General features: G+C 45.8%; 1 protein-coding gene across 1 annotated transcript in view; it reads right to left on the bottom strand.

Annotated features, from left to right (window-relative positions):
* The window catches only part of LOC8034930 (corticotropin-releasing factor-binding protein), a 156,688-nt gene that overhangs the window by 33,237 nt on the left and 96,688 nt on the right, over window positions 1-26,763 (bottom strand). The window contains exon 4 of the mRNA XM_040503524.2: window positions 8,456-8,613. Coding sequence (XP_040359458.1) covers window positions 8,456-8,613 — 158 coding nt within the window. The remainder of the gene's footprint in view (window positions 1-8,455; window positions 8,614-26,763) is intronic.

Raw genomic sequence — 26,763 nt, 5'->3', positions numbered from 1 at the left:
TGCGGGCGTCACGTGACAGCACTGGCTCTCACGATCGCGCGCGCGCCTCCAGTCGGATTTCCCGCTCTTTCGTCGCCTGCTCTTCGTTAAATACTTCCGTTTCGGCTCTCATCTTTCGCATACATCAGCATCAGAACCGCTCTCGCTGCCTGCAGTGTAGGTGTCCATGATGACCTGGTGATCAGCGTGAATGCGATTATCCTAGCTTGCTCGTTGATCTTGCGAAGTCGCCGCGCTCTGAAGGGAAGGAGGCGCAGGTTTTGGGTCCGGCCGAGTTGGTTCTACCGAAGCACCGAAGGACAAGTCAGTGCTTTGCTGCCCCCGTGGCGCGCCAGAGGTGAGGGCTAGTTTCGAAAGTGTCACCAAATCAACATGACATCCGTCGCAACACAGACGACATGCAACAAGTGCCACGGAGAACCTCACTTGTAATTCCGAATTCCTTTCCTATAATTTCCCAGCGGTTGCTTTTAGCGTCATTATCTAGGTAGTCTGGCTGCGTCTTGTCATATAAAAAGGGAAACAGTCGCACAGTTTCAAGGAACCGCTCCGTTGGGGAAGGCATCGGGAGGATAGGGATAGCAGACGACACGAAACAACGCTACGTCCTTCGGAACGTGAAAGACGCGCGGAGGACCGACTTAAGCGTTGCCATGGCATCGCAACGTCACTATCTATGCCACCTCCCATTGGCTCCTTTCTCCTGCGGCGACCAGCGGCGAGCTCTGAACCGCGCAAGAAGCGGTTGGCTCTGCGGCGCTGTACGTCGCGCCGCTAAAGCCGAAAACTGGTTTTAGTCGGCAGCCGGCCGCGCCGACCGTCGCGCTGCAGGCCTCCGCGACGCCAATGTGGTCGTGCCTTTAGGCGCCAGTTTCCGGCTTGAGCGGCGTCACCGTCGGCGTAACTGCGCGATGCATTATGGGAAATGTCCCATAATGCTCCGCGCGGGGTCCTCGTGACGTCACGTGTGACGTCACGAGGGTCCCGCGCGGTGCATTATGGGACATTTCTCATGATGCAACGCGCGGGGAGGAGGAGGGGAGGAGGACGAGGGAAAGGGGAGGAGGAAAATGAGGACGGGAGGGGGAGGGGGAAGAGGAGAAGGGAAGAGGGGAGGAGGAGGGATGAGGAGGAGGAGAGGAGGGGAGGACTTGAAGGATGAGGGGAGGGGGAGGACGGGGAAGAGGAGGGAGGAGGGGAGGGGGAATATCATCGAGGATGAGGAGGAGGGAGAAGGTTTACACCCTCCCCTCAATACCCTTCCCTCCTTCTCCTCAAGAGCTGTACTCTAATTCGGCTTTACAGGGTGTTGTAAACGTCTTTCATTTTAGAGTGCATCTCTTAGGTGCCCGTTTCCGGCTTGAGCGGCGTCGGCGTCGCGGTCGGAGTAACCGTAAGGTCACGTGACCCCCCAGGTCGCGTGACCTGACGGTTACTCCGACCTGGGGGGTCACGTGACCCCCAGGTCACGTGATCTCCCCCCTCAGTACCTTTCCCTACTCCTCCTCAAGAACTGCGCTCTAATTCGGCGTTACAGGGAGTTGTAAACGGCTTTCACTTTTTTATTTGACTGTTTTAGTGGTTTTCAATGTCGTTCAGCAAGTTTCTAATTGAAACCATATGTTTATTTTTACTAACTATAAAGTTCAATACCACATTTATAGTTAGTTAACCGACTTATCATGACGATTATCTCGATCTAGTACATCACCAAGGCCTCAAAACTTACCTGCACAAACCGCATTAGTGTGAATTTCGTCACTTTTTTAAAACAAATCTGTAAAACCTAAAATAAACAACCTCTGTAATATTGGTGTTCTCTGCAGTGTGGTTTACGCATCACGAATAAAACTAAAAGAACAACAGTTAGCAAGAAACGAACAAGAAAGGTACAACTAGTTCCACAACTTTTTATTTTGCAAATATTGGCAATTTGAGATTAACTTGATAAAGAGCAACAAAGCTTGGTAGTTTCATTGTACTAATCTTCACAGTTTTCTAATAAACTTTTTTCGATATTAAAATTTCTTTTGAACGAGTGAGGCCGCCTCAGCTGACTTATGCTTTATAAGCCCAAAATGCCAAGCAGCTGACAAGTTATGTTAGTTAAAAAAAAAAAAATCGTACGCGCGTAAAGTACTTTTTCATGAGCCTTCGAGAACACCGGCAATATTGAGATCGATCTATAATTTTGTTGTAGGAGAAGCGCTAAAGTAGACTCACTCACCCTCACACTCACTCACGCACACATTATTTACATATCAAGTGCAGATTGCTGTCACGGCCTTCGGAACCTAGCCGCTCAACTTGCTCGCGAGCCTTTTCTCCGTGTCGTCCTCTTCTTTCCTCTTTCAAGAGCTGGCGCGATGACCGCTACACTACCCCCTTCTAGTCGATTTGACGATTGAAGGTAGAAAGATGAACTTTGCTTTGCGTTGGTTTGAACACTTTAGTCTCTGGGGACTCCTGACGTGACGGTTGGATATGCGCGGGCTTCAGCCTGTCTATTGATACATTCTTTGTTTTTCCGTTTAACAGCATTTGGAAGTATTTCGGTGTCCTCTTCAAAACCGGAAATGGACCATCGTAGGGTGGTTGGAGGCAGCTACATAGAGCGTCCTTTCTGATGAAAACGTGTGTGGTTGTAGACAGTTCGCGGCTGACAAAAACAGGGCGTGTCGACGACGGCCTTGTAGGTGTGGGGCGAAGTCGTGACATAGTATCCCTGAGACAGTGAACGTAGTCGGATGGATCGGGGGTGACTAGTATGTCAGGCGGGATGAAATATTCCTGTGGTAAGCGAAGCGTCGTTCCATAGACAAGTTCGGCGGCTGAGCATGAAAGTTGGCCTCTGAAGACCGTTCGAAGACCCAAAAGCACTAGAGGTAGCGATTCGGTCCAGTGGGTGTGAGCCTCGCGTTCGATGAGTGCGGTCTTCAGCTGACGATGAAATCTCTCAATCATTCCGTTGGCTTCGGGGTGGTAAGCTGTGGTTCTCAGCTTGCTGATACCGAGGAGAGAAGTGAATGTCTTGAAGAGCGCAGATTCGAATTGTCTGCCCCTACCCGTGGTGACAATTGCTGGTACACCGAATCGCGAAATCCACACGTGTAGAAATGATTGTGCGACTGTCTGAGCCGTGATGTCAGAAATTGGAAGCGCCTCAGGCCATCTCGTGAACCGATCAATGGCCGTGAGAACATATATGGAACCTTGTGATTCCGGCATGGGCCCGACGATGTCTAGATGTACATTTTCAAAGCGAGCTTCAGGAAGTTGGAAAGAGACTGTAGGGCTTTGTGTGTGTCGCTGAATCTTCGCTCTTTGACATGCCAGGCAATTTTTGGCCCAGCTTCTCACATCAATGTTTATGTTTGGCCAGACATATCGAGAGGTTATGAGCTTCTGTGTTGCTCGTATGCCTGGATGGGATAACCCGTGTAGCGAGTCGAAAAGTTGCCGCCTTAACGAGTAGGGAACGAATGGGCGGGGAGAGCCGGCAGAGATGTCGCAAGTCAGGGTCCTTTCTAGCCCAGAGAGACTGATGTCTTTGAGGTATAGTGCTCCCGGTCAGAGTCTACTTTAGCACTTCTCCTACAAAATGAATATCCAACTCGCCCAAGCATCCATTCTAACGATGTATAATTACCGATATCATTTACGCTTCCTTTTCTGTGTAGTACCGATACTTTAGCTATCTGCATCTTCTTTCGAAATACACCTGTAGCTAGTGAAAGATAAAATATTTAGGTCAGCACGGGAGTTAATAAGTGACAAGCATAATTTACCGGTCTTGTTTGAATACCATCCACATCCAAGCTTCCACTATTCTTAAATTGTAAAACAAAAAATACATTTATTACTTTCGATTTTTCAACCGGATCCAAAAATATTGAGTGGCTATTTATTTAATCATTATATGGTGGACACTAAATAGTTTCAACCATGCTCGCAATGCTCACAAAATGCTCGTTAAAAGAATTTGCTAATAAACACCCCCTTTAGTTCAACGCCATTTAAGACAACTTTCCCAATAGAGCTGGAAGAACTGTCGCGACTCAAGATAAAGTTTAATTATTTTACGATGACGCCTTTACGTCATTACGTTGCCTCTAATGCATCTACACAATAGCGTTGTTTTGTATGCTGCAACTATTTTGTTAAACTCCTACGATAGGCTTTAAAAACACTGATGTCTCTCTCATTTCTAGATTTATCAAATGTATCATACAAATAATTTATTGTGTGAATTTTTCCCAACAATTATGGCGTCACTCGTGGCTTTCTGAAACGTGTGCTTTTTTTATTGTTTTGAAATAAAAATTAGTCTTTTATAGTTTAGGAAATATATTCATAAATGTATTTTAGGCCCCATCTACAGAGTGTTCATCAAATGCTCCATTCCAGTTCGTGCCTGTAACCGCGACGGAGGAGCTTTCGAGACTATCAACAGTTACATTCTGAAAACGATATCGGTTGTGTTTGGCTAACTTTCTTTTAGATATCTTAAACATAAATAAATACTGGGAGGTGATCACTCAGGTCGCAACCAAGGACACCAGCTTTTATAGATTGGATCGAGGGATTGGAGATGAATAGACCAATGAGCGTTTCGGATTGACAGGTGACGGCCGTGGGGCTTGTAATAACATTTCTACAGCCATTTCTAAAAACTCAAACGTTTGTTTAGCAGAGGTGGTTGTTTACACACTAATCTTGAAGTAGCCACCGCAGGTTATATTTTTCCTTAATAAGAAAAACAAAACAAAAAAGTAAAAAAAAAAAGCCTCATCGTTCCCAGTCGGGTTTTGATACACGAATAGCTAGAACATTACGATTTCTATGTAATCACGATACTTTATAATCTTGAGTCGTACAACTGAAATCGCTTACTAATTCACTAAGAAACATCTTTCTTCAGGATTGATCCACCACCACCACGTTTTCCGTCTCGGTGGCTTCGAGGCAAAGTGCCGGACAATAAAGAAAAAAAAAAGCAAAGTGCTGGCCTACGGATCCCTAAGTGTGGGGTTCGAATCCCGGCCGAAGTGCCCGCAATCTGACAAAGACCTATTGCGGAGGAGGCGCCGTCTAACCGAGCTGTCGGTTGCACGTTAAAGGAACCCCAGGTGGTCGAAATCGATCTTCTCCGCTGGGGTGTGCCAGATGCCCGTCGTTGATTTGGTACGTAAAACCCCCACCAAATTTTGATGTTCGATTCAGGTAAAATGAACATTACAAAGTTAATCTTAGTAAGTACAATTTTTCTGTACACCACGTTTTCTGTAAACACCATAACTCAAAATAGAAAACCAACCTGATCAAAAATTAACTCAAACCCAACAGTTTTTTTATAAACGACTGCGTGCTCAGATGGAAGCATGCTGTACATGCAGAATGATCTTTACCAATATAAGCATTCAAGTCCTCTCGAAGCACAAACGCATTATTCATTGTCAAAAATGACAAGAGCTAAAGATAATATCACGGTAGAGTACCAATCTAAATGAGCCGACACAAGACATTCTGAAAGCATATGTCCAATTGCAGTCTCTCCCTCTTTTTTCCGAACGTACGTACATCCTTACGTTTCTGTCCCAGGCTAACTTAAGCCCCCTGCTTTGCTTATCGTGCTTTGTCAGGTTCTCAAGGAGACATGTTTTACAGTGATCTCCGTTCAGATTTGTTCGTTCTCGAGCCAAAGATTTCGTGTTCTTTGTTTTGACAATCGTGACAGAATGCCTGCCACTTAATCGATTTCAGGTAGAAGGAGCCCGTGTACTGAAATCAGTTCGTTAATCTGAACTTATGGCACATGCTTCCCAACTTAGATCAGTTTTGTCATTAGGTCTTCGTGAACAGCCAACCAACTGTCGACGGATGCTACTGCTGCCGGCAGTTGAGAACTGTAAGCACTGCACATCCTAACTCGAGGCCCAAAGCCGTGACACGAGAAAGGGCTATCAACGCGAAAACAGGGCAAGGGAAGTTGTATCTGGAAAGTCGGTGTTTTGGTGTTTTACGTTGTTTGACGACCAACCAACCAGATTTCCCTTTCTCAAGCTCTATCTGTATTCCGAATGGAATAAAGATAGAGCTTAATAACCACAAGGTTGTTGGGTGTTTCCATGTCAGTTATACAGTGATAGCCGGGGTCATATCTTGTATATTTCTGTAAAATGTATACTATATGAAAGTGATATCCTTGAGAGAAGCACTCAGCTATGCATACAGGGTGTTTCACGTAACGCGGGTCAAATCGTTCCTGTGAAAAGTACGCATCGCACTAGAAGTTTCAATCTAATATTGGTTCCTGCCAAAGGGCAAATATAGGAAAAAATGTCTTTGATATCATCCGGTTATTTATTACTTTTAGTAATTAACTCTACAATTAATATATTTAAAGGTATCATTGCAATTGCAAATATTGTCTGCATAATTGAAAACGATTGAATCCACCCACAGTATAGAGATATAAACCATGCACAGCCTTTTACGGCGCTCCGTCAAATACACATCATAATGAATGTGTTTTGAAAAAAGTGGTTGTAAGGGTGTGTCTTGGGGGGGGGGGGGGGGGGGGGGGAGGCAACGCACGGAAACACGAATGAGAAGCTAAACTAAGGACATCATAAATATTTACACCCCACGATAACGCAGCACCGCTGTACAGGCTTTGTCGGCGAAGACAAGTTAGCTCAATTTAAGTGAAGGTTTGTTCTCGTTTACCTCTCAAGGTAAATGAGAATAAATACATTATGCAATGCTTTGCCATCACAAGTTAGTTCAAGTCACTGTAAACGGGTAAGGAGATAATAAAAGAAATAAAAAGTTGAATGATATACAATATTGACGCGCAATTTTGCCACATTTATAGAAATTAGCTGCGTTTCTGCATTAAGAACATAACTACAATAATAGCTAAGCATATTTGTTTTATATATTCGCAAAATGCATTTAAAGATGATCGTTTTGATATATTTGGCGTCGTTTGATATAAAGTTGTTCGTTGGTAAAGAACTTGTGAATGTGTTTTTAAACGCGTTTATTAGACTTGTTTCGTAATTTTTTGTCGTGCATATAACTTTGATTTTCTTTTTTAATATTATGCGTGCGTGCCGTAAACCTTCCATAAAATAAGTCGAAAAAGTATTACTACGTGCATGTTTCGGTGTGAAATTGACGGCTGTGCGAAGTACCATAGCAAAACGTTGGGAACCTCCACTCTTCGAACTTCGAAATTTCATATCTCTTGACCTTTATTGCACAATCTGAAATGGTAACACCCCATTGTTCTCGAAAGGTTCCACCGCGCTGCGCCTGCTCCACAACCCAGGCGTCCGCGCCGCACGGGGTGCAATCAGTGCGATGCGAGCTCAGAGCGCAGATGTGGACGGCACGTGTACTCTTCAGCGGATTCGTTTCGGCTTGCACAAGCATCTCGCTTCGTAGCGTCAATTACGAATTCATTTAATCCAAATGTCACTTTATGGCTAGACTTTATTGAGGCCCCGCGTCAAGTCTCTGACTCAATTATGCACCAAGAAATGAAAATTTACAACGTAATTTAAACGTTTTAATTTATTATCTGGTAAATTACCGATTTCACGCCTTTCCTAGTGGCTCCCATGGGGCAACCAGCCTAGCCCAAGGGCTAAAATAACCGCGCCGCTAATTCATTTTATTTTCTAAATTCTGCCCCCGGGCCGGTGAAAAACAAACACAAAACACTTTTGAATTGCAACACGTTTTGTATAATCCAGCGCGAAAAGTATTGCGATCTCGACTGGCGTTGGTAATCGCTTAGGTGTTCGAGCAAGTGCGCCGGCCGGAGGCCCAAAATTTCGGATGGCAGCTGTGGACTACAGCAACTGTATGTGCTACGCTTGCGGAGCAGAGCGTCGCAGTGGTGCTTCCAGGGCGGCCATCTTTACTTCAAGCACCACTGCGGGAAGCGACCGTCATTATTGCAGGAGACACGGAGACACGGCTAGCGGGCTGGCGAGGTGGCTGATCCATGCTATGGGCGTGGCCGTTACGCAACGCGATCGTCCTCCGTGTCGTCTGTGTCCCAGAGTTTGAACACGGATTTTTTAAAACATCACTGGGGTTGTAATAAAACGCGATTATACTGTACCTTGTGGCTACATACGAGTATAATGTTCAGTAGTCAAGGAACCTTCCAGTTCCTTCGATTTTATGTATATTTCGCAAACGCAAAACGAGAAACATGCTCCGCCTGAACCTCGGCGCCCGCAAGGTCGCTTTCCCGCATAAATTTGGAATCCAGCTCCGCGCACGTGATCGCTTCTCCGCCAATACGGAGTTGGCGACAAAAGGAAAAGGGACGCGATACCCTGGCTATGCGAGCAGAGCCTACACAGTTACTCCACTGTACATATACGACATTTTCTGAGATTGGAAGCACCGAACAAGGAAACTCTTCCGGACTCACCGTTAGAAGGCCTCCTTTCGTACAGCTGACGTCGAATCGCAGGATTTGAAACTCCACAAGGAACTCCGGCTCCGTGTAGACGTAGAGGGCACACACGCTATCGCTGCCCGTCGAGATGAACGTGTATTCGCCCTCTATGGACTTTTCGAATATGCAGTCTGCGTGATACAGGGAGAGGAAAGAGAAAGAAAGAAAAAAAAAACATGAATGAGATGGTGGTGGCCTTGTACCCTTTCTATGCTATCCAAGTCAACCACTAAATTTAAAATGAGGAAACCTAACAATGTACCAAATAAGGCAAAATGTAGCAAAGTAGTCAAAAAAAAAAAGAAGAAAGGGGGCGGTTAGTGCAGTCGTCGACGAGGACGGCTTCCAGCAATTTCCGCTACGTCGACGTGTGGAGATTGCCGTGGGCTCTGACAAATCCAGTAAGTTGCGTGTCGTGGCGAAGCGACCAAGGGAGAAGGCTCTTTCCATTTCACGATTGCATCCCGAGACGACATGCGATGAACTTTTGGAAACTGCCTTGTGCGCTTGGAAGCCAAAGCTTTACTTGCGCCCCCGAAACTGTGTTCCAGATTTAACAACTGCGCTTCTTTTCACGTCTCAGTTAATGAGAAAAACTTTGGTAAGCCAGTTTGTCGCGATTTGTGACCGCATTGTTGCCTTTGTCGGCTATTTTCGGGACGGCTCAAGCCCGATGACAATGGTAGTGCTAATAAGACTGTACCAAGCCAGAGCCCCGATCAAAACCGCCCTTTAGACTGATAAACATTAATACGAGAAGAGTCATCAACAAACCGGATGAATTTGAAAGTGTAATCTTAATATTTGACTCCGATGTAATAATGATTACTGAAACTTGGTTCAACAGTGAAATATCGGATAGCGACGTTTATATGGATGGTCTAATGTGTTCCGGCGACATCGACAATCTCGCCGGAACACATTCTATATATTTCATATACACCCGAGTCAGAACATGTCAATACAGTAAAATGCTTAAACTGATGTATTTAGCATCGTTCACACTCACTTCCAATACTGTGTGGAATCCTGGGGTTTTACTAATCAAAGATACATACAATCAGTTATAGCACATCAGAAGCGAGCAATCAGGATATCAGCCAACACAAAATATAATACTCATTCCATTTCATTATTTCAAAGCCAACGGATACTGTCGTTCCACTTGGTACGAGATTACAAAGCTGTGGCTATGATGCATAATATTTTGACGACAAATACACCACTACGATCAAGCATTTCCTCACAATCGGAAAGAGTCACCAGAGATGTTATGGTCAACAATTTTAATATTTCATTGTCTCATAATGTGTATGGTCAAATAATGACACGGTATACTGGAACAAAAATATGGAATTCCTTATGCATCCCAATAAAAGAAAGCAAAACGTTCAAAAGTGCACTTAAAACATTTTATGTGGAAACAATATTTCATTCACATTCATATGTGTACGGCACATGCATGGATGCCAGGTAACTGCCGCTATATTTATGTGTCTGCATTTGGAATGGATCCAAGACTAGCCAAGTAGGCTACGTACGGATCCAGACGCATTTGAGCAGTGTGATCTGTGATTATTTTATATTTTGAATAAAATTGAATTGAATCGAATTGAATTCATTCATGGCGAAAGGGGTCGCACTCCTCGTCAAAGTCAATTTCGCGTGTACATTTATTGAACACAGTTATGATTGCGAAATGGTTTGGGTGCCTGTTCGTTGGGTCGTCAGTCAAACCACCGGCATCATACAGGTGCCCGCAAGCTGATATGGATGTGCTCATAAAAGTATCTGAATTTTTGTCAATCAATCTAATTAATTTTTCCCATGTTGTTCTGGCTGGAGACTTCAACTTGCAAGATATATACCATATTGACTTTAACAACATAATCCTCATAGGCAGCAGAGCGAGCTTAGGGCTACTTGTACATATTGCTCATAGAGGTAATTTAAGCCAAGTAGGAAGATGCCCCAAGCGCTTGTCCAAATGTCGTGATTCGTTGCTAGATTTGATCTTTTTTGGACCGCTGCCTGAAATGGTAATATGTCTAACGTGGAGTGCATATCTGACTATGCAATAGTTGTCTGCGACTTATCTTTCCGGCGGAATACGAGCGATACTGAAGAATTCAAACGGTTCCGCGATTTCACTCGGGACAGATGATGTCGGCATCCTCAATACATTGGAAATAGCATTTGACGAGTTTTTTAGATAAGCAACCAGGATGGAGTATGCGTCGATAAGTCATGGATTTGTTTTAAGCATGTTATATTATGGCGCATTTCATAATTGTCCCGGAAAGTTCAGAAAAAAATAGAACTAAGATGAAAAGTTGATGGATTACACGAGACATTTTACATATAAAACATAAGATACACCGTATTTCAACTAGGTTGAAGAAGTACGCTTTCTTTCTTTCGCCAACAACTACGTGAACTAGTGCGCACATTTAGGTACCATTTTTACAATGCCAATATGGCTAACTTTCTTGGTTAAAGCCCCAAAAACGTTTATGACCATCTGACTAAAACAAATGCACCTATCAAGGAACTTTGCCATAACGGTGCATTTGCTCACCGATGAGCCGAGTATCGCAAGTGAAATTAGCCTTTTCGGCAGGTTGATACTTTAAACCCATGTCGCGGATAAAAAAAAAAATTAAAAAAAAACAGGGCGGTGGATGGCCCAAAAAACACGCTTTTCGTGCAAGGCTCTCAAATTAGGAGGTGCTGGAGAAAACCAGCCTTCTGCGTTAATTTCTTATTTGGAACTTTTTTTATTCGCGTTCCGCCCATTGAAGAGCACGTAGGGAGCGCCTCAGCACGCACGTTGAATCGCTGCGCCGCAGTGCTCTTCCGCAGCATAAAGGTCGTCTGCATTCATCGCCGTCACCATGGCAACAAACGCCGAATGACCTTATCGGACGGCGCGTAATTCACTGGGGAGCGTGTCAACTCTCCCCGCACCACCCCCCGCCCCCCTTTCACCATGCAAATGACACTAACAGTAAACAAGTGTCCATTTTATTTTGCTAGTATTCAACTCAGTACTTTAGAACGTGTCACTTCTTACAAGTATTTGGGTATTACCATCACATCTAATTTAAGTTGGTCGTTCACTTCGAGATTAATATAGCAAACGTGTCCCGAAACCTATGTATTTTACGAAGGGCTATTCAACATGGCAATCCTGAAACCAAGCTAGTGGCGCGCAGTTCTTTGATTCGCGCCCGTAACTGGAATACGCGAACCTATTATGGGATTCGCATTCCCAGCCATTCATTGATTAACTGGAAGGAATCCGAAAAAAGGTATTTCGATTTTTTATAATGCATATTCATATGGCATGCATACGTTTGTGTCACCCCTTAATGTGTTATCCGGATTTACCTAGCTTTCGCCCCACAGAAAAGTGAGCATTTGAAATTTTTGTACAAATTAAATGGAGACGAGGGTCTTTAACTTATTTTTGTTTTTTTCATCTAACGTGCTAAAATTTAGAATAATAATGTATTCATCACTGGTAATTTCAAATATGCAATTATTTTTCAGGTTGCTTAACTAGATCCTTAGTTAGTAATAAATTTGTAATTTTCATTAGGTCCTCCTTGTGGGTCGTTAGCGTAAAATTCTTCAGACTATATCAGAAATGTTTATAAAATTGCATTCACCAAGACATGCTTTGTGCGGTGATGCTATTTTTGTTGCTTTCTATCTCATACAATAGTTTTAATTAATTAGTCTCCAAAATATATAGCCTCTGGTTTTGTGCAACTTGGTTGCAGATGTTTTTTTTTACCAATGTAATATCATTAAATCAGGCTTAAAATAGCATCACCGCAAAACCATGTCTTGGTGAATGAATTTCTATAAAAATTTCTTAAATATTCTAAAGAATCTTACGCTAACTACATTTAAGGGGGACCTAATTAAAGTTACAAATGTATTAAGAACTAAGAGTCTATTAAAGCTGACTGAAAAACAATTGCATATTTGAAATCACCACTGAGAAGTACATCAGCATGCTAAATCTCAATATGATAAATGAAACGTAAAAGAAAAGTAAACCTTTTTCGTAAGTTTCAATGTAAAAAATATATTTCTAAATATAATTTTTTGTCCTACATCTGTCCGCAGCTGGAATATCCTGCCTCATAGCACTACAGGCAGCGCCACCTTCGATTTGTTCGTCAGTGCCTTATATGAATTTTTGATTTAAATTTTTTCATCATTGCCAAGAGTTAATTTTCATTTTCTGGAAAATTATGTATTTCGAAGCTATGTACCGATCCTGCTCAGGTGTTGCGTAGAAGTACTTACATGTCGTGGCCCACAAAGGTGGGCCGATATTATTCCTCAAATAAATAACAAATAAAATAATTAAAAATGTCGCAAATATTAACTAATCGAATTTCTAAAATTGCGGTTCGAAGAACTGAAGCTACAATTTTTGCTCTCTATCTGGGCCTGTCATTTCATTCGGAATAACTTATTGTGCAAGCATTTGTTTTAAAGTGATGCTACCCGGTCAATTTCGCTGTCACACGGCGGTTTTGCTTGTTCGTTGCTCTCAAATCTTGAATCGAGCCCGCATCTTTGACAGAAGCATCGGTGTCAAACATTTTCACGCCATACTTTTACACTGACCCTTTTCAATGAAAGCGGCTAACACCTGATAATACAAACAGTGAATTGAGCGATCTCGGTAGAGCTGCGCGCTTTACAAAAAGCTGCACGAGCGTTTGTTTTGGGGTATTCTTTCAAGCAAAGCGCTTGGATGCCTGCGTTTCGCGCGCACATGACATTTACGTACATGCATTTTTTTTTCGCATATAATATTTATAAAAGCGACAACGGAAACTAATATCAAAGCCTCTTTTATCCTTTATTTAAACAAAACTGCAGAACGAAGGCTTATCGCCACTGCTGTACGCTTCTAGGGCGGTTGTATGTTTCTGATGCCGTGAAACCGCTCCCTGTTGTAAGAGCATCTCTTAAAAAAAGATTAAAACAACAAATATTAATTAAATGAATTCAACGTTCCATCTATAGTCTTCTAAACTTAATCACACACAATCTACGAACAGGAGCTTGGAAACTGGAAGTCGCGAAACCTGCGGATTGAATAGCTTTAAAAAGACAAAGAGCACGATTTTAATTTTAACGTCTTTTTTCGACGTTTTGGGAGCCTCGCATCCCGCTGTTTCTTTCATACATTTGACGATCTTCAAAAAAGCGTTGATGTGCTTGCGCTAAAAGAGGGCATTCCTAGCGCCACCTCTCTGTTTGTAGAGTGAATGGCCGTGCCAGCCATTCATTCTTGGGCTGTAGCGAAAGCAAGAACTGCGTCGTGGGTTGCTTTGTTTGCCATAATGCTAGCACACTGCGTCGGCACTGTGTCGCGCGTTGTTTGAAAGTAGCATTATATAAAAAGAGCAACAAATGTTTAAGAAGTGAGGAAGAAAGTCAGACGTCTCACCATGGCAGCCGAACGAGCAATGCCATATCTGCGGCGAGAGTTTCAGGTGATTTCAGGTAGGATCGAATAAAGACTGCAAGGGCGGCATTTTTAATTCACTTAATATTTTTACGTCATCGCCCAATGTAAAGGATAAACATATTCATATAGAGTTACCCCCAGACAAAAAAGTTCGGGCTCGAAATGTTGTGGATTATGAAAAGGCGGATACTCGCATTTACGCGCACCACCGTTGTAGATATGTGGGGTAGTGAATAACCTAAAATACTAATATAATAAGTTGAACAACCTTTAGAAACGCACGTTGCCACAAATATTACAATTTTTTAATTGCTCGCCTCCGCTTGCTGTTACGCCATCGAGCTTCATGCAAAGAGCGTGGTGATGAAGGCACTTGACCCAACACCTCCTAGACAGCTTTCAAGCCCGCACATAACTTGACATGACGTCCCATCCCGGAGGCCTGCACGGGTGCTGATTGGATGCGAGTGCCGCGTCAGCGTTCCCGTGGGACTATGGTAGGAAACGAGTTTTACGCGAACGCTGACTCGGCAGTCGCATCCAATCGCCGCCCGTGCAGGCCTCCGGGACGTGACGTGATGTCACGTGACGCGCAGGATTTGAAAGCTCTCTGGGTGGAGTTGGTCGACCCCCCCCCCCCCCCCCCAACCAATAAAAAAGATAACCATATAATTATTTTTTGTTTAACTTTTACTACCGCACAATTATCTTCTGTTGAGCTAGATCGGTCGCAGCACAATGTGTATTCCAGCGAAAAACGCAGTTTGTGAGCTCAATGGCAAATGAACTTTTACTAATTAATGAGGGGCAAAGTTGTATTTGGTCAGACGTTAATTGAAATCAACAATTGATCAGCTCTTCCCACACACATCGAGCATGACATTTCGATTAACGTCAGTTCGAAACGTAACTTCAGTTCATTCACTCGTTGTACTTTGCAAATGTCATTTAAACGCTCTAAATAAGTGCAGCTGTCGGTGTACGGAAGCGAGAATTTCTTTTTTCACTCTCAACTTTGTGCGATTTCCCTTGCTGCTACCCGTCTCGGAGAATGACACAGCACACCGGTTCAACAACACGTAAACATTTAATGAGCGCTATCGCCTGCGCCGCGATCCCAACAGCCCCCGCGCATCCGCTGCGACGGCCTTCTCGCGTGGCCAGTTGCCCTTGGCCCCCTCGTGGTCAAGATGACCACTTATGATTGTCGGAGGGGCAGCCTGGGCCAACCGCTTGGAATCGCCAGGTTGCCCATAGCTTAAGGATAACGGAGCTGAGAGCGTTATGCCTAGGGCGCCGAACCGAACCCTAACCCGGCCCGAAACCAGTAGCAAAATCGTGATTTTTAGATCGAACTGAAACTGTAGTGTTATCGCTCCTGCGGTAGAACCTAAGATGCGCGTGACTATCAGTTATCGCGCTCTACTGTCTGCTTCGAGATGACTCGTCGTAGGAGTGCTGCGCACTGTTGTTGTCATGTGACCTGATATGTGTCTATATATGTGGGTGTGGCAATAAACGGGGCACTTCTGGGTCTGGGCCCCAAGTTGGAAGTCTTGCCTGCATCCCGGAGCAAACGCGACATGGTGTCAGGAGTGGGGTGACACCCCTGCTCTCCCTCGTCGTCGTCGTCCTACGCCCCTTCTTCTCCGTGGCTGCCATTTAAGTTCAAGCATGGTTGGCGACGAAAGCGGCACCGGCGCGGACCAGGCCATTCGAGCTCCGTCGCAGCCGGGAGTTTTTCCTGTCCAGCCGCCCCCGAGTTTTAACTTCGACAAAACGTCGGAATGGCCCGCTTGGGTGCTGGACTTCGACGACTACAGGTTCGCCTCAGGACTGAACGAGCGGACACAAGAAGCACAGGTACGGACCTTGCTATACACAATGAGAAGGCAGGCACGCAAGATATTTCAAACCTTCAACCTGTCCGAGGAAGAAGCGAAAAACTATTCTCTGGTCAAGAAAAAGTTCGACGACCATTTTGTCGCCGCGCGCAGTTTGGTCTACGAAAGCGCCCGCTTCCACCGTCGTTCTCAAGAACCCGGGGAAACAGTGGACCAGTTCGTTACGGCGCTTCACACGCTGGCCGACCGGTGCGACTACGGAGAAGTCAAAGAACGCATGGTGCGTGACCGCTTCGTTGTGGGCCTGATGGACGCCAAGCTGTCCGGGGCTCTCCAGATGGACGCGACGCTGACGCTAGCCAGCGCCCTTGCCAAGGCACGCCTGAAGGAGACGGTGCAACGGCAACAGAGGGAGCTTCGCTGCGGCTCGGCGGAACATTCCGAGACTGCCTCGTCAACGGCAGAGGTGGACGCAGTTCGCAGAGAACAAGCTACGGGGCGTCACCCGCGGAACAACCGGCGTGGTGGACACAAAGGCAACGGCGCTCCGAAGTGCTCATCGTGCGGAAGAGGTCCGCACTCCAGGTCTTCGTGCCCGGCTAGAGGAGCGGTCTGCCACAAGTGCGGCAAGCGAGGACACTTCGCCATAGCGTGCTTCACGTCGTCTAAGGTAGGCGTCGACCAGGCTGGGAGACAAGGGACTACGAAGCGCGCGACCTTTATTGGTACTTTAGCAGGCAGTAGCGCGAAGGCTCGCACGGTACAAGTGTCTGTAAATGATACAGTTGTTACCGCTAAAGTCGATACCGGAGCTGAAGTTTCGGTGATTCCGACGTCATTCCCAGGATTACCAAGGCAGCTAGAGAGTTGCGATGTAATCTTAAAAGGCCCAGGCAACAATAAGTTGAAGGTAAAAGGACAATTTGTTGCCAACATTTCGTGGAAGCGCAGTTCCACTCGACAAACTGTCTTTGTCGTAGAATCTGTGAAGTCCGTCATCCTGGGTTTACCAGCCATTGAAGCCTTGGGAATAGTCAAGTTTGTCGACAAAGTATTGGTGGAAAAAGGCTTTCCTTCGCTGTTTCAAGGTCTTGGGACCATGGAAGGCGAATACTGCATTCGTCTTAAACCAGACAGTGTGCCTTACGCCATCCACACCGCTCGTCGTGTTCCCATCCCGTTGCGAGAGGCCGTAAAAAGAGAACTTGACAAAATGGAAATGAATGGGGTCATTAGAAAAGTTGAGGGCCCAACCGAGTGGTGTGCGGGTATAGTGCCGGTCTTAAAGCCGTCGGGTGAGGTACGCATTTGCGTTGACTTAACTAAACAAAAACGTAAAACGAGAACGTTTTGTACTTCCCACGGTTGACGAGACTATTGCCTTGCTCAGTGGAGCAGCAGTATTTTCGAAACTGGACGCTAACTCGGGATTCCATCAAGTCAGGTTAGCAAAGGAATGCCAGCAGTTAACTACTTTCATAACGCCGTATGGTCGTTACTGCTTCGAACGATTGCCGTTTGGTATAACATCGGCTCCTGAGTATTTCCAAAAGCGCATGAACGAAATTCTTGATGGAATGCCGGGTGTAGTAAACATGATGGACGATGTGCTAGTATTTGGGTCGAATCAGCAAGAGAATGACGAGCGTTTACATCGCACTCTTGAGCGTCTTCACAAAGCCGGCATAACCCTGAACAAAGAAAAATGCCAATTCAGCGTGAAAGAACTGTCTTTTCTTGGTTTCTTGGTCAGCAAGGACGGCATACGGCCAGATCCCGCAAAGGTCCGGGCGATAGCTGATGTGAAGGCGCCGACAAGCGTAGCGGAGGTGCGCAGACTCTTGGGTCTCGCTAATCACTGTTCGCGGTTTATTCCCAATCTGGCTGATAAGACAGCGCCGCTGCGTCAGTTGCTACAAAAGAATACAGACTGGATTTGGGCGGACGCTCAGGAGAAGGTGATGGAGTGCCTGAAAAAGGCCATTTGTTCAGATAGTTGCATGGCCAAGTATGACCCGAGGTATCCGACGATCCTATCGGCAGATGCCTTGTCATACGGATTAGGTGCCGTTCTGCTACAGCTGCAGCCCAACAACGAGCAAAGGCCCGTCGTTTTCGTTTCTAGGGCTCTAACACCTACTGAAATGCGCTATGCGCAAATTGAAAAAGAAACCTTGGCTTTGACTTGGGCCGCAGAACGTCTGGAAAGTTATTTGAGGGGGTTGCATTTCACAGTGGAAACTGACCATAAACCATTAGTCACATTACTGGGAAAGTCTCCACTGGATTTGCTCCCACCGCACATTCAAAGGTTTCGTATGCGCTTGATGCGTTTTAGCTTTGATGTGGAATATGTGCCCGGCAAGAATCTCGTGATTGCTGATGCATTATCGCGGGCGCCTTTACGAGAACAGCGAACGGCAAAATGCCTATCGGTAGAAGAAGTCAGCAGTTTTGTTGCAGGCTCGTTGTCAGAATTGGGCGAGTCTGATAGCTTCAGATCTGTTGCCGAAGAGCAGGCATGCGATGAGGTTTGCCAACGACTAATTCGCTACACTCGTGAAGGCTGGTCCAGCCTAGCTTCGTTGCCTGCAGAGTTAAAGCCTTACTGGCAAGAACGCGGAACGCTGAGTGTTTGTAAAGGCGTCCTCCTCAAAGGAAGCCGCCTCGTGGTTCCACAGTCATTACGAAGCATGGTCTTGAAACAGCTTCATGAAGGGCATCAAGGAATTGTCCGGTGCAGGGCGAGAGCGCTTGAGTCCGTATGGTGGCCGGGCTTAAGCTCACAACTTGCTTCGATTGTCACGAACTGCCGTGTTTGTGCTGAGTACCGTGATCAGCCAGCGGAGCCTATGATTCCAACTAGGACTCCGTCAAGGCCATGGGAACGGGTGGCCGCGGACATTTTTCATATGAAAGGAAGCAACTACCTTTTGGTGGTAGATTATTTTTCACGTTTTCCAGAGCTGTGTCGCTTAGAATCCCTCACTAGTCCCCATGTTGTCGAACAACTTAAAAGTGTTTTTTCGAGGCATGGTATTCCGGAAGTGCTGGTGTCGGATAATGGCCAACAATTTGTAAGCCAGGAGTTTGACCAGTTCTCGAGAGAATACCGGTTTAGACGCGTCACATCTTGCCCGAGGTTTCCGCAGGCAAACTGTGAAGTCGAGAGGATGGTAAAAACGATTAAAGGACTACTATTGAAGTCAAACGATCCCGTTTTTGGCTTTATTAGCCTACAGGGACACCCCGGGACAACTAGGCAGCACGCCAGCCGAGCTGCTCATGAGTCGGCGACTCCGGACCACGCTCCCGCTCCACCCAAAGAAACTGGCGCCTATAGTACGCAAAACCTGAAGGAGGTCCGTCGAAGCTCTCCTTAGGGACGCCCAACGTCGCTTCTACAATAGGCGCCACGCGGCCCGTCACCTGCCGCAGTTGGAGCCCGGTGAGGGAGTCTGGGTGAAAGACCGCAGAGAGAAGGGCGTAATCCTTAAGCTGGCCAGTAGGCCGCGGTCGTATGTGGTGGAGTTGGATAAGGGGGGCAGAATCGAGCGGAATCGAAGAGCCCTGGTCCAACTTAAGCAGGACAGGGAAAGTGTTGAAAACTGAAAACAGTGACGACTGCTACGAGTTTCCGGAAGGGGAAACTGACGGCGGCGTGAGTGCAGAATGCCTGAGTCGTCCCGGTTCGATTGGTCAAAACAGTCCGCTTCAAGGGTTGAAGCCTAATGTTTCGTTGCCAGCGGTTCCTCCGGAGTATGTGACGCGATCTGGTCGGACAGTACGCAAGCCCGAGCGGTACGGAGTTTCGGAATGCCGCGTATTTGATTTATGTTTGTTCTGAAGGCTGAGTAGCCTGTTTGTCCTTTATGCCGTGTATTTGATTGTATGTTTTGAGCGTAACTTTATTTTGGCTCTCGCTTGCTGAGGTGGTATAGCTGATTCATGGTCATCTTATTGTTCATAGCGTTTATTTGTTTGTAAAAAAATATATATATATATATATATTTGTGCTTCAGCTTCGAAAAGGGGGATGTAGTGTTATCGCTCCTGCGGTAGAACCTAAGACGCGCGTGACTATCAGTTATCGCGCTCTACTGTCTGCTTCGAGATGACTCGTCGTAGGAGTGCTGCTCACTGTTGTTGTCATGTGACCTGATATGTGTCTATATATGTGGGTGTGGCAATAAACGGGGCACTTCTGGGTCTGGGCCCCAAGTTGGAAGTCTTGCCTGCATCCCGGAGCAAACGCGACAGAAACCAAACGGTAACTCAAATGAAGCATTTAATATTAAACTCGAACCGGAACGGAACCGTAATCTCATTTGGCAGTTACCGGTTCACTGGGAAACGGTTCGGCAAATGAAGTGTGGACCACTCTTTTTTGCGGGTGGCGGCGCGAAGTCAATTATGTATTCGTGACGGTGGCATCAATGGTGTCGTGTTCACCACTGACGTGAAAACAGCTCAATAGTAATGAAGAAGTAATTTTCCCATGTATGTGCAGCACGATTTGGCATCGGCGAGTTGGCGCGCTGGCGTACACTTCAATAGTTTGTTTCATCGGAATTAAAAACAGCGCAAAAAGACGAGGACCAGAAAAAGAAGTGACACGAACGTAGCGCTGACAAAGTCAGCCCTACGTCCGTGTCACTTCTTTGTCTGGCCCTCGTCTTTTCGCACTGTTTTTAATTCCGAAGTATGTACCAACTCGCCCAAGCCTCAACTTTAGTTTGCTTCACCTTATGATGGACCCCAGAGGATGCCACGAGCTACCGGAGCCAATCTGTAGCTCGGAGGGTGTTACGTATCCTTCTGGTTGAGCGGGGCGACGCGGGGAGTAAGAAGTCACGTGACAAGCTACAAGCTACAGATTGGCGCGGGCTGCTCGTGGAGTTCATCGTGGAACATCGTACACCTTTAAAAAAACATTAATAGTATTCACTAGGTAAAAAATTTGTAACTGCTTGTGACATCTGTTACTAGGTACAGTACCTTGTTACCGGAGGGAGTAACGGTCATGCTAGTAGTGGTTACTAAGTCAAGAAGCTAGTAAGCGTTACTAGCCTCAAATGTAGAACCCATGTATTGCATTACCTTAAAACTAATAAATGGCACTACCTCACGGTACAACCTCCAGGCAGTGCGTGTCACTACTTTCAGAAAGGGAGAAACCTTTCTCCTGGCAAAAAAGGTAAGACGCTCCCTGTTTCGTCGATGCGCACCGGAATACCAAAAGAGTAATTATCAATGCGCTGCACCAAAAGTCGCTCTGAAACTCGCGAACCCAGGTGGTGCTAGCCAACATCAAATTCACAACTGGCAAAAATTATAATCGCTGGGAGAGATTTCATTTCCGCGCTGCTTACGTTCACATTTGTACACGTATTACACATTGAACGCACAACACAAATGACACGCACACAACACTCACGCGACGAGACGTTAACCCAAACGCTGCTCCCAATGGGCGCGTTCAGTAGCGCCTCCCTTGCCTCCGAACGGAGTGCCTCGAGTCGGAGTCATCGGAGCGCCTACTGAACGGCAAAAAAACCCGCGGCTCCAAACCTGCTTCTACGCAACTTCCGCTTCCTCCCCTGTGCCAGACGGTCTCCGAATAAACTGGAAGCAGACGATGGCGAGCACGATCGCTTTTATTTGACGCCGGTATTGAAGAAGTCTTAACAAGGTCGCTGAAGAAAAAGCGGGTGATTGTACACATCAGCGCTGCTGTTCGAAGCGATGCAACGCGATCGAGCCCTTCGCTTGGCGGTGCAAAGGCAGCTACTGTTATAAAAGCCGACAAAAATCGTCGTCAGTACACGCAAAATACCGAGCTCAGCGAATCTACCCCGCCGGTTGCGATACTTTTATACGGCCATAAGTTTGTTCTGCCCTTCGTAACGAACTTCCTATAAAATGCATTTGTATACAGACGGGAAGTTCGGCCGCGCTCGGCGATCAAGGTTTTGTCGGCCGAGGCGAGCCTCAGCCAACGTGCACCCCGATTTAGCTACGCAAACAAAACATTAATCGGTATCATGCTCTGCGTGAGTGTCCAACCGGCTTCCAAAGTCGCGTTCATACCCTGTTTTTCTCTGTTGAGCGCGGACAGGACTATCGTCAATATTACCGAGTTTCCGTGCAACGGCGATCACGAGACGGCGCGTCAAATGAACGTTTGCGTTGTTTATTAGCATATTCAAACCAAACAAAATACGGTCCAATGCATTTTCCGAAAGAGCCTTACCTCAAAAAGATATTCGAACGCGTTATTCGTCTTACCTTGAGCACTTTTCATTAACATAAGCAAGCAAACCGCGCACCCGCTACAGAACCGAAGCAGCTTATCCCGCCATATTGTTTGTTTTTTACTCTTTTAGCGCCGGAAATCGTCACCAGTCAGGAAATGACGTCATTTTAGCTCCTTTGACTGTACGTGCACCGTCTCCGGACTTGGTGCTTCGGAGCTTGACTCCGAAGCCCCGGAGTTACGTGCACCGGAAGTGACTTTTGGCCGTCCAGTGGAAGGAGTCAGTGACTCCTTGACTCCGGGGCCGCTATTGAACGCGCCCAATGGCTACACATGCATCTTTTATACTGATCATTTAAAAGAAGTCGGTTGGTCAGTGACCACCTCGTCCGTGGACGATGTTCTAAATATGATGCTGTTTTCACACCATGTTGTAATGTAGTATTGTTTCAAAACATTCCAAGGGATGTATACCGTTATGTGTACCGTTACTAAGAAATAACGGTACACATATATAGTAATTATTTGCGACAGAGTCGCCATAGGTTTCCAGCAGCCTTGTTCTCGCTTCCCCGCATACCAGCTGCAGTTTTTTACCTGTCACGCTTTTTAGGTAGTAAATTGCTAATGAAAAGGTAGTCACGGTAAAAAAAATAGTAACTTCTGCAGTTACTAACTTTTTCCTAGCATTTTCCTAAGAGTGTAGGGTGAAACGGAGCATATATATATTTATGCCAAAAGGCTAAAGAACTATTCTGCGTGCGTATGTGTGTGTGTGTGTGTGTGTGCGTGTGTGTGTGCGTGTGTGCGTGCGTGCGTGCGTGCGTGCGTGCGTGTGCGTGTTCGTGTGTGTGTTCCTTTGCGTGCTGCTAATAGCCGATTCACACGACGGACCGAATCGCGATTTTCGTCCGTGGACCCTGTGCCACGTGACTGTCACGTTACCGATTCCTACGATCCGCGCCCCGTCCGCGGATCGTAGGGGTCCGCACAATTCGGGCACCTTTTCACTTGTGGATTTTCGGCGAAAGATTGACTTGAAAACCATTTAGCCTGGCAACGGTAGAATGCTTTCTTGTTTGTTTTTGTTTTCGGAGGATTAAAACGAACATTGCGCATCGTTGTGTTTTATGCGTTCGGTAATTAATTTTGCCGCGCGATTCTTGGTTTAGCGCGTGAAAGAAACTGCAGAAACTTTGCTCGGCTTACTAGACGAAGGTTCAGATACTCCTCCGCGTCCGTGCCAAGAAGCGCCTATCAAAACTCGTGTAACACGCCGCGATAATTCTTGGTCGTCTAACCAGCCCTTCCCCGAGAAAGACCTTTCTTGTGGCTGTGGTGTATACATGAAGGCACCTCCAAACGCCCCTCCGCGAGCCCAGAACTTCATAATTTCTACGCTGAAGCCTACTCGAGCAGGACCATGCCTGTATCACTGTCGTGCCTTGGATTAGTAAAGCTAGTGGCGCTTTGCACGAAGCCTAGCATTTTGTTCTGTCTCGATCTGAACATAACAGCGGCGTACGATTCTTTATCGTGGTAGCAAACGACAACTTCTCTTGGAGAACGGTGCCACGCTGCAATGTTGGAGTTTCGCGGCACTGTGGGGTGGCGAACAGATTCAGTCCGTCCTCACTGGAGTCTGCTCGTCGTTTTTCTCGTTTGAATTACTTGGGAAACGGACGAACCGCGGACATGTCGTCACGTGATCAATCAGTCCGCGGATCAGTACATCGTGTGAATCGGCCATAAAGAATATTCCCAGGGAGAAAGAAAGCAAACATAAATATATATAATAGAAATATAAAGTCGACGGCTGTCGGCGTGTTTGTTCCGCGGTGCCAAAATCTGAAGGCGCCACGAGGAGAAGCCGCGAGGAGCGCGACCGATACTGCAGTGCCACCACGCCCGTCAAGGGCGCCCTCGACGCTGCTTGAAGATTTCTTTTGTGTGTGTTTTTAAGAGCCGAATGTCGCGCGTATTTTTATCTCCTTTTTCGTTTTAAGAATTTTTAGACCACTATTTACTGTCTCTCTCCTCTTGAACTCAGTTATTCGAGAAAGGCATTCGTGCGTGCGGGTGGTTCGTTTGCGAATACAATGCGTGCTAGCGTCACGGTTTCACTGCGTGTGCCGGCTGATTGATTTCGCATGTGCGTACTGTACTTTGTTACTGTCTCTGAACGCCTTTGAGACCACTTAGTTTGCATTAAACGATGTTAGCGATAAGAAGTCAAGGTCGCAAATATAAATTAAGCATATGTTTGTTTCGCTGTAGTAGTTTCCGCAGCTCGGGTTCTGAATACATTTTTACTTTTTAATGCAAATGACGTCGTGTTGAACCTACTTTTAGTAAAAATGATGTCGTGTTGTGCCCGCTATCCTAACGAATGGTAGCTGTTGACTTTTTTTTTTTAAGAACAGGTGTGAACCGGTTCGCTCTTGGTGAACCGGTAACCGGTTCATTATTTTCAGTTTCTCATTAAAACGGAACAAAACTGGAACAAAATACAAGGCTACTGAACCCAAAACGGAACGGAACCGGAATAATGGCAGGTTCGACTCACTGCTCATGCTGTTGTACTATTTTTTTTAAATCAAAATAAGCTCGCTTGGCATAAACGATGCATTAAATCAGTGTCCCTCTGGACTTATTTTTAAAGAACTAAGGTTGTACGCTGCGCAATCTACACAGTACGTTTCTGCGAATACTTTCGAAAATCTCTACAAATAGAGTTGTTGTGAATAGAAGGAACTCTATTCGGGAACAAAATTCCAGCCACGGCGGTAGTCATTTTACTAATTTACTGTTTAATAAGTGAAAATAAATGTGATTCTATTTAGAAACTCGCTTAGCGTTATCGAAATCCTCTAAATCAGTCTATTTAGGAAGATAAAGCACGAGGGAAGGACTCAAGTTTCCAGTTGTGCAACAAGCGAAAGGCTGGCGATGCGACAGCTCGGATGATTTTCTTATCCAATTTCTTCGCTTCCCCAGTCTTCCGCGTTCTGCACTGGTGAAAACTTTAGCCCACCTTCAGGCTTCACACGTGCTTTAAGTCTTCCTAAAATTGACTGATTTAGCGGTTTTTGATGACGCTCAGCAATTTCTGATTAAAACGATATGTTTATTCTTATTAATTAAACAGTTAATTAGTAAATTTTAGGTAACTATTGGACTAATTATTATGTGTGTGTTGTTTTTTTTTTCTCGCAACCCCTGGCGTCCGCCGTGGCTTGCAGTTTGTTCTCGAAAAGAGTTCCTTTCTTTCTCGGCCACCATATTTGTAAGAGTTTTTGAAAGTATTCGGAGAAACATTCGGTATATTTCGCAGAAAACAAATATATCGACGCTACCAAAGTTCAAATCTAACACGGAAATGCGTTAATAGGGCGCTTAGCCTCCAGAACGCTTGCGTTAGGTCACGAACGCCTAAGTTCCGAAGTAGCTAATATCTCATTTATAATCTTCAGAATTTGTCTTGAATATTCGTTTAGTTTTTATAGAGTAAAAACATTCCACAAGCAAAACTATGTTCCGTTCACCCTTCACCTGAGACTACATTCAATGCTACAAACACTAGAGCACGATGTCGAGGCTTTGAAACGCTCTTCCTCAGAATGAGCTCTCGCGCTCGGAAGGCACGTCCATAGCCTTCTATATACTGACAAAGCCTGGCAGATTGCCACGAGCAGCGGCTGCCGAAATTGAAAAGGTAGAGCGGCAGACAACGGATGACAGGAGAGTCACGTGACGGGCGCCCCGCTGTGGCAAAACGCCGAAACACACTTCTCCCGAGCGGTGGAATGTCCGCTCGTGCTCCTCGCGTTCCTCGCGCTCCCGCCTCTCTTCTCGTCGGATTTGGAAACCATGTTTCGGGTCCTCACCGCTGAAAAAGCTGTGCCTGTACGTCCAGGTTCCCCGAGAAATGCTCTGCGCTACCAGATCCCCGCGCTCCAAATCTGCGACCGGGCATTCTATGGCTCCGTCGTCGAGCTGCCAGGCTTTGTGAGTAGAGAGGAGGCTATGGCACGTCTCAAAGCAGGAGCACGGGCTAGCTCACGATTGTAGCTTTGGCTGTAGTATCAGGTTGAGGGTAAACGGGGTATAGCGTGCAGATGTCTGTTGGGTCAATTTATTTGTGGCCGTTTTATACGAGGCAATTTTGCCCCGCTTATTCTGTCCGAACACAAGTTGAGTCTGGATTAACAACACTTGAAATAAATGTTCTTATTAATAGATTGGAGCACGCAGCTACCCCTGTTTAATATTAAGATAACTAACCTTACTAGTGATATAGTAACCGAGCGTGACCAAATGGATATAGCAAAAAATATTTAGCCTTGCTTCTGCGCTATTTTCTTACCTTATCTCTTGTCTCGTCCCTAAGCAGTGCATGCCACGTGGGTCATTCACATCTGTGTCTTCTTTTGGTTGGTAAGTTTTGGTAATGGTTACGCCTGAACAGTATTTGTTCAGGCATAACCATTACCTGAACACAGTTGCCGTGATCAGGTCGCTCCTCTGCCACTTCTTACGTTCCCCCTCCCTTTGCCTTTGCGTAAAACATGCGAATATATTTTAAGGAAATAAACTTGACATTAACTTGAAGAATTTCTCTTCCTATCCATCCTATACATAGACCCGTAATGAGAAACGCAGCCTACGGAGTGCACGAAGC

The sequence above is a fragment of the Ixodes scapularis genome, unplaced genomic scaffold (genome assembly GCF_016920785.2).
Source record: "Ixodes scapularis isolate PalLabHiFi unplaced genomic scaffold, ASM1692078v2 PGA_scaffold0__279_contigs__length_252992795, whole genome shotgun sequence".
Lineage (NCBI taxonomy): Eukaryota > Metazoa > Arthropoda > Arachnida > Ixodida > Ixodidae > Ixodes > Ixodes scapularis.
Note: the sequence above shows the minus strand (reverse complement) of the source record. Positions and strands in the feature narration are given on the sequence as shown.